At 37.1% G+C, this 8,171-nt stretch overlaps 1 protein-coding gene across 2 annotated transcripts in view; it reads right to left on the bottom strand.

Moving 5' to 3' along the window:
• Positions 1-8,171, bottom strand: part of FBXL13 (F-box and leucine rich repeat protein 13) — a 132,036-nt gene that overhangs the window by 98,512 nt on the left and 25,353 nt on the right. For both annotated transcript variants that reach the window (XM_072147222.1, XM_072147223.1), the window contains exons 7-9: positions 3,885-3,989; positions 1,635-1,730; positions 28-163 (exon numbers count right to left, since the gene is read on the bottom strand). In XM_072147222.1, the coding sequence (XP_072003323.1) occupies positions 28-163; positions 1,635-1,730; positions 3,885-3,989 (337 nt within the window). The remainder of the gene's footprint in view (positions 1-27; positions 164-1,634; positions 1,731-3,884; positions 3,990-8,171) is intronic.

The following is an 8,171-nucleotide window of genomic DNA, read 5'->3' as shown; positions in this document are numbered from 1 at the left end:
CTAGAAATTACATAAAAATACTCATACCTATGACTTTAAAGGTAGACCAATGTAGGGTTGAACACCCACGGAAATTTAAACGTAGAACATAAGGACGACATTTTCGTAAAATGTTGATCACAAATTTGTCTTGGATGCAATGTTTTACTGAAGAGAAATCGATCTAGAAATAGATAAGGTATATAGTCAACAATAGTTTAAAAATATTATCCAAACCAAGGACTAGATTTTATTATCTTTCTCTTATTAGTTCTTTATTATCCAATTATCCAATTTTCCCGGATTATGCACAATTCAAACCTGTGTTGGAGGTTTTGCTCTCATTGCCAAAAAAAATGTTGTTGTCGTACACTGCGATGGAGAATTAATCGGCCCCGTGACTTTGTCCCTGTGGAGCAGACACAGGACAAAAGATGTCCATATCACATGTCCTGCATCTGTCTGTGCAGGTCATGTGATCATCACTATGCTTGGCTCTAGTCGGTTGGTTGCAATGCATTGAGTATGGTCAGTGTTGTGCTGAGGCCAATGTCAGTGTGGCAATGTGCAGTGATGGAAGTTACACACTTCATTACTATGATAACACAGCAGGACTGTCTGTTACATCATCAGATGTTACATTATGGGAGCAAAACATAAGAGGGAGGAGCTGTAACTGCAAACCGAAGGATAATGAGATTTGTAGTTGTAAATGGCAGCCATCTTGGAGATAACTCTGCCTACTTTAGAAAGCTCAGAAAATTTTGTGAATCATAATAGCAAACCATTTAAGCTCCATTTTGTGATGAATGACATTGGGTTTTGTTGTATTCATTTATTTATAGCATTATGGGTTTTTGTATCAGAAGTTCATATTCCCAGAATACCCATTTTAATTTGAAATGAAATACATCTACTATAGCTTAGAATTTTTGCCCAGGGACCGGGCCGGATAAACCTCTTACCATGGTCCCTGGAAACTAAAATTGTGTACCCCAAAAATATCTAACCCCAACACATATAATGTGCCATTTCCTGCAGCCCCTGCTCTAAAATTTCCCCTTTCCTGCAGCTGCCCTTTTTTCTGTAGCTCCCCTCTGTAGTGCGGAAAAAAGATAGAGGTTATCCAGCACTCGATCAAATCCAAAAATTGGTGGAATTTAAAAACAACTTTTATTCCATAGTATTAAAAGAATGATTGAAATGCCATGACAAAAAATCTTTGAGAAAAAACTGACGCATTTCAGGTCAGAGCAACCCTTAATCGTAGTTCATACTGGAGGTATGATAGTGCCCCTTTTTATGTATCCCCTATGTATGTATCCCTAATTATGTATTAATTTCTTGATAAGAAGAAAGCTACATAAAAGGGGACACTGTGAGGAAAAAAAAATAAACATACCACATATACTCAAATGTAAACTGAAGTACATAATTTTACCACACAAAACTGGGAAAATTTGACCTTGAGCAGATTCTCCGGCAGCTCTTGGATAGCGTAACATCTTCTTTATGAATATAATGAACACATAATACACATGATGAGTCCCACTACACTGACTTTTGGAGTCTTTATTTTAGGACAAGTTTAATGGTTATGGTTATGGGGATTTTATTTCAGATATATAACCAGATGTAAAAAGACATGTACTTACACTATTCCAGAGTGAACTATTTTGAGTAATTATTTTCCAAGATCTGCAAACTTGAGAACTTCTTGCTAGATCTAGCAGATCCATAAAGCCAAATATCTGTAGGACACAGCAAAACTTATTAGAACAGCATATGGAAAATATAAAAGATGAAAACTGGGAAAACAAAGCTAGCCGAGTGTTTGTAACCACAATATAAACATGAAATGTATTAAAGAAACATGTGTTGTCAGAAGAGGCACAAAGGAAAGTAGATATTGTAACTAAAGAATCCTATAATGTACAGTATTCAATACCCTGAATCATCATAAATGCTTGTGTATATAGTAACATGGTAAGCATATGTACAGATATTATTTAGACTCTTCAACTAACAAGTATTACAATAAAGGTTACATTAAATTACTTGAAATGTGTGTGTTTAAGGCTGGATCAGGTATGGTTTAAATAATGCTTATGAAGTGATTCAAAAATACAAAATCATTCAATAGCCAAACATTACGAAATCAGAAAGACCACACTAATGCTCTCAAATTTTTCTATAATTATTCTATTTATTTTCAATTATTTTCCATTGCACCAATATATTTCACCGAATTTTTAACAAATCACTTACAACCGTCCCTTCCACCAAACTTGAATCACAATAAATGTCTTCCTTTTAGTTTACGAACTCTAATATTGGTGTATAGTTCCACATTTTTGGCCCTTCACACCTGTTTTAACAGTGCTCTGCCAGAAGAGGTTTTGTTAATAATAAATCAATGATCAAGCAGTTCACCCAAAAATAAGTTTCAATTATTAGCCAGATCTCTGCCTCTGACACTAGAGGTGTGAGAGGTTCCTTGTATGCTGTCTGGTTCCTTGTATTACATTTTGAGACGTATTTGTCACAGTTGAGGCAAAATTGAGACAAGAGAGTCTCAAAGAGTATACAAGAAACCCCTCTGGGTCATAATTTCCAATCCCTATTGAGGCGCATTGCAAAAATTGCATGTAATATTTAAAGGCATGTTATAAAAAGTATGGGGGAATTTTCAGGTGTTTTTGTGCCAATAAATGGTGCATGTCTGTAAAGGGTCAATTTGTGCAATTGTGTTATTTTCCCATGAACATGGTGCAATTATTGTCTATCTGCCTGCCCTCTCTGTAACTGAAGCTTAATCTTTCAAAGACAAAACTTCTTGTCTTTCCACATCTGCTAATCAACCTAGCCCCGAAATCACCATTTCCATTGGGAGTATCACCATAATACCAAGGCATCGGACCGCTGTCTCTGCGTTTTGCCAGACTCCGATTGCACCTTACATACAATCACATTCATACAAGCATAATCCTGCCACTTGCCCCTCTAAACATTTTTAGAATCCATCCTTTCTTGACCATGGAAACCTCTTAAACCCTGATTGTCACAATGATTCACTCTTGTCTCGACTACAGTAACTCCCTACTAATCTTGCACTTACTAAACTCTCTCCTTTGTAATCTATTCTTAATGCGGCAGCCAGAATAGTCTATCAATCTTGACACTACATGGATGCCTACAGTCAGTTACTGCCTATAACCTTCCTTATTCAATTCAAATTAAGCACCCTCATCCACAAAACTCTACACAGTGCTACACCCCCTTACCTTTCTGGCTTCATCTCAGTCTATCGCCCAACCTGTGCTCTCAAATCCTCCAGTGAAGAATGCACTACCTCAAACTATCAGTCTAATAGCTTACTACCAAACTTTCAAATGTGTCCCAAAAACACATTTCAGACAGGCCTACAACATTCCCTAACTACATGTAACTTTCATATTCTTTTATCTAAACCTCCACTGCTTTCTCCTAGTGTCTATGTAATCCCTCAACACTTGATACCAGTAAACAATTTTCTCTGCAGACTGATGCACCATGGTTCCTGTTAATATCAACAGCTACTGTTGACTGGTTAATTCAGCATTATTTATTATTTATTGTATTTATTTACTCAGTTAAAGAATGGCTGAACCATTAACAAGTCACTTTCTTTGTTAACCCCTTTCATACTTATAGACTGGAAGCTCTTGCAAGCAGGACCCTCATTCCATTTGTTTTATCTGATTATGTTAATACTCTGTACGGTGTTGTTTTATTTGTATATGTACCCCATGATCTGTACAGTGCTGTGGAATATTATAGAGCTATATAAATAACGCTTTATAATTATTATTGTTATGGATATTACAGACTTTGAACAGCAAAGAACAAATTAAAAAGTACTGTACCTTGAGAATGGCCCTCTGCGGTAGTTGAGAAATATCATCTTCACCTTCCCTCATGACAGAAGAACTGCCATTTCCCAACTCATCCATGTCACCTCTCTCCAAGCGCTGGCAAAAATAAAATGATGACAGAATTAATGCAAAAATATAATCATATCTACCACACAAATGGGAAACCCAAGACACTATAATAATGAAGGACAAAAGTGGCTTTGATTGGCTCATGTTAACTTTGTAGCACAAGGGTCAGTTACTAGTACATAACCTGTATGGTGCGGTGTATACCATAATACACACCATGTTTCGAGGCTGTATTTCACCCCAAAAAAACCCCATACCAATAATGAAGTTTGAAAATTGGTACAGAATGGTGTTAGGCTGTTTTTCAGCATATGGCACTAGCAATCTTCATATAATTGAAGGAAGGATGAATGGGCAAATAGGACATTCAATGGATGGACTGTTACTATGCTTATGCAAGTTTACAAACATGTTAACATACTCACGAAGCCTCATGGTCGGAAAATGCAAGTAGCTAGTACCTTACTGAAGAGTGTATACTGTTGATTTACCAAAAAATGTGAATGTTTTATGAGGAATTTTGAAGTAAAAGAAAATACTTCTAGTCCTGGACCACAGTACAAGATTATATTATCTCCACCATTTACCTGTTTCTTTTTTGAATGGGCAAATGTTCTGAGACATTCATGATAAAAATCTACTGCCATCTACCAGTATGATGAAGATGAAAAGAGTCTGGACAGCAAGACAATGAACCAAACACACAGCCACGGAAACTCTGTATTGGTTTCATAAAAGAAATGAACACCTTAAAGGGGTATTCTCGTCTGGGCACTCACATTCAGTTTGATAAATCTGCCATATATAAACATTTCTTCAATTAGATGTTATTAAAAAAATGTTCCTGTGTGAAGATAATTTCTCATAAATGTAGTAATTTTGTCCCTTAGAAACGAGATTGCTTCCTCGGATACGGCCACCTCTGCATGAGAGATTGCACAAATAAACAAAAAGGTTTTTTATATGAAGAGTCCTAGAGTTACTGCAGGTCCCACAGCCGTCCTGTGGTAATGATTACTTGATCCTGGTGGTCCCGCAGGACTCTATAGCGCAAGTCTGGCCACCGCTGCCAGAGTGTGACGTGGTCGTATCCGAGGAAGCCATCTCGTTTCTAAGGGACAGAATGACTACATTTATGAGAAATTATCTTCCCACAGGAACATTTTTTTTAATAACATCCAATTGAAGAAATGTTTATATATGGAGGATTAGTGAAACTGAATGTGAATGCCCAGACGAGAATACCCCTTTAAGGACACAGCCTACAATTTTTATGGTAAAAATTGCATGATGATTCAAATTTATTAAAGGGGTTTTCCCACATAGCAAAATTAGGCCTATCCACGGCCCCCCGCAGATCGCGAAAACGAGGGGTCCGTTGGATCCCTTGTCGCTCCTCAGACTAATGGAGCAGACGGCCAAGCATGAGCATTCTATATAATCTCTATGGAGCTGATGGAGATCGCCGAGTGCAGCGCTTCGTGGGAAAACCCCTTTAACTCTTTCCTGTAGCAGAACAGAATAAAAGAGCTGTTTTGCCACTGTTTTTTTTTTAGTTAAAACTTTTACACAGTAGACATTATACGTTAGTACGATTAAGGAGACACCCAACAGGTTTTCTAATTGTCTACTACCTTATCAAATAAAAACTTCATTATAAGGAAACTGCATTTGCTTATGTGTCACCATATTCTAAGAGCTATAACTATTTTATTCCTCAATCAAAAGACGATTATTAGGGCTTTTATTGCAGGAAAAGGTACGTTAGATTGGTACTGTTATAGAGTACATCTCACTTTTTGATCCCTATCTTTATCTGCTAAATAAAAGTTTATTACAAACTACATGTGTTAACTTATATAGTCATCCATTGTATGCAAATTAGTTTACAAGCCTGTAGATAGCCAAGCCATAGTCATATCAATAGAACAAGGAATTATAGAAATACATATAGATGCAATGACTGTTTGAACAAAGGTCCCAATGGACAAAAAATCCAAACATCTATCTAACTCCAAATCAGTAACACATAAACCCAAAGAAAAACTAACAGCTATTAGTGTTTTATTGATAGCTTGCCTAATAGACCCAATCTTGGATTGGGCCTAACAGGCCCCTGTACATCACAGACACAGAGGAGTTCATCAGACCATGGCAACTCCCCCCCCCTCCCCCTCTCGTACGCGATCGTGGTGCGTTGGCCTGGGGGAATAACAGAGGGAATTAGAACTATCTATTTCATCTGGTGTTTTTAACCAGTTAAACTGTTACAATGGCCAAACCTATAAACTGAACCAAATTCAATAAAAAATTGAAGAGTGTTTGTGTGGAAGAATAGGCGAACAATGCTAGAGACTAGTTTCTCTATATTGGAGGAATCTTAAAGAAGATCACCCACATAGGCTTTTGAACAAAATATTACATAAACTGCAGTTAACATGTTCAATACCATATCCCTGTGTCATTTCTTATTATAACACATCATTTATGGACACCTTTGGTTGGATTTCTTTGTCAGTGAAAATTTAATGGGTTGATACCGACATCTGGTGAGAATTTCATGTCAATAGCGCTTTTAGAAATATATTTACTGTTCATGACATGTTCAAAACTTATTTCATTCTGTGTAAATATATATGGAGATCCTGCCATGGGACCATTGGCGACTGTGATTTCCAGTCTAAGGCTAATCCAATTTCAATAAGCTTGTGACCATTTTATTTGCCCTCCATACTACGTATCCCAGCACCTGTCCTGAATCCAGATTGGAGGTAACATGTCAGAGTTGTGCAGGGGCTTCATATTACCAGGGATAGTTACTGTAGAGTTCTCTTGTGAGAGTGGGAGCTTTTGGTCACGAAGGGATAGACATTCATCGGCACTCCACCTTCAGCCCTGCCCGGCCAGCGACATATCTATATACCAACCTGAATCATTCACCTGAATCAAAACAAGTATTTTTCTGTACCAAATAGTTAACGCAGCAGGAAGGAGGCATATGTTCTGGATACAGCTGCTTATCTTTGTTGTGCAGGAGTTTTTGTTTTAGGGTGCCATAAGACTAAATAAGACTAAATAGTCAAATACAGTTTTTATGTGTGAAGCTATAACTGTGAAACTTGAAAGAACACAGTGCTTGTAATCTTCTGAAACAATAAAAATTTTATTATGTCTACATTCAACACTTGATAGTTCATGCTGCAAAACATTCATCAGTAATTTAAGTGCTTGATATTTGGAAGCTTCAATCTGACAAGAGTTTTAATGTGTTACAGACCTTTCTTTGTTGGGTCTAGTGATAATGAGCATTTTACTGCTTTTCCATGTTCACTATTCTTATGGTATACCACCGTATCTGATGACTCGGATATCATTTGTAGAGTGTAAGAGACTTTGATGTGAGCTTATCAAGTAATATATGGCTTCCTATCAGACAGAGTTGGAATGAAGCTCAGCTATGTGATATTAATGATTTGGAGTAGAAAAACTGAGTATAAAAGGGCAAGAATCCTATAAGAAACTGTAACATCATAGTGACACACACTAGTACTGGAAAAATTTGTCATCATATGTGTGTGGGTGGAATCAGGACTCTCACTATCAATACTAGGAGTCTTGTAAGGACACATTCTGATTTTTACTTAGAAATCCTGTTCAAAACCACAAGAATGTACCATGCAGATCTATTAGTATTTCTTTAAAGTAGGCTGTTTTAAGACAGTACAACATAAATCATTTGAAAGATTCAGTGTAATAAAAAATGAGGAGTGTTTTAATGCGCCTGCAGATAATCCACGCACTCTCCTACCACGATAGATGCATTGAGCGGCATAGACCTCCTGATGTATCCATCGGGTGATGTTTTGCGTAAATCCTGCAAAGATTCAGCAGTGAATGTTCGCATGCTTTAGCAAGTGCGCAGGCACGGGGCAGGAAATTACAATTATTTCAGTGCTCCGAAGCACTGATAAATCTCCCCCACAATCTTTGGAGGTCATCAAATATTCTATACAAAGGTCATGGATTTGTACATCTTAATACATACTAAATGACTATACAAATAACAGCCATTGTTCTCCGATACTACGAAATCGATCTTGTGGAAGTATCTGACATTGAAGAATATAAAAACAAGATTTGGACCTGTTTCCCCTTTTCTATGCTAATAAGTCACACGTACCGCTTTTATTCGTTAAGCAATGAAATCAA

The sequence above is a fragment of the Engystomops pustulosus genome, chromosome 4, assembly GCF_040894005.1.
Source record: "Engystomops pustulosus chromosome 4, aEngPut4.maternal, whole genome shotgun sequence".
Classification (NCBI taxonomy): domain Eukaryota; kingdom Metazoa; phylum Chordata; class Amphibia; order Anura; family Leptodactylidae; genus Engystomops; species Engystomops pustulosus.
Note: the sequence above shows the minus strand (reverse complement) of the source record. Positions and strands in the feature narration are given on the sequence as shown.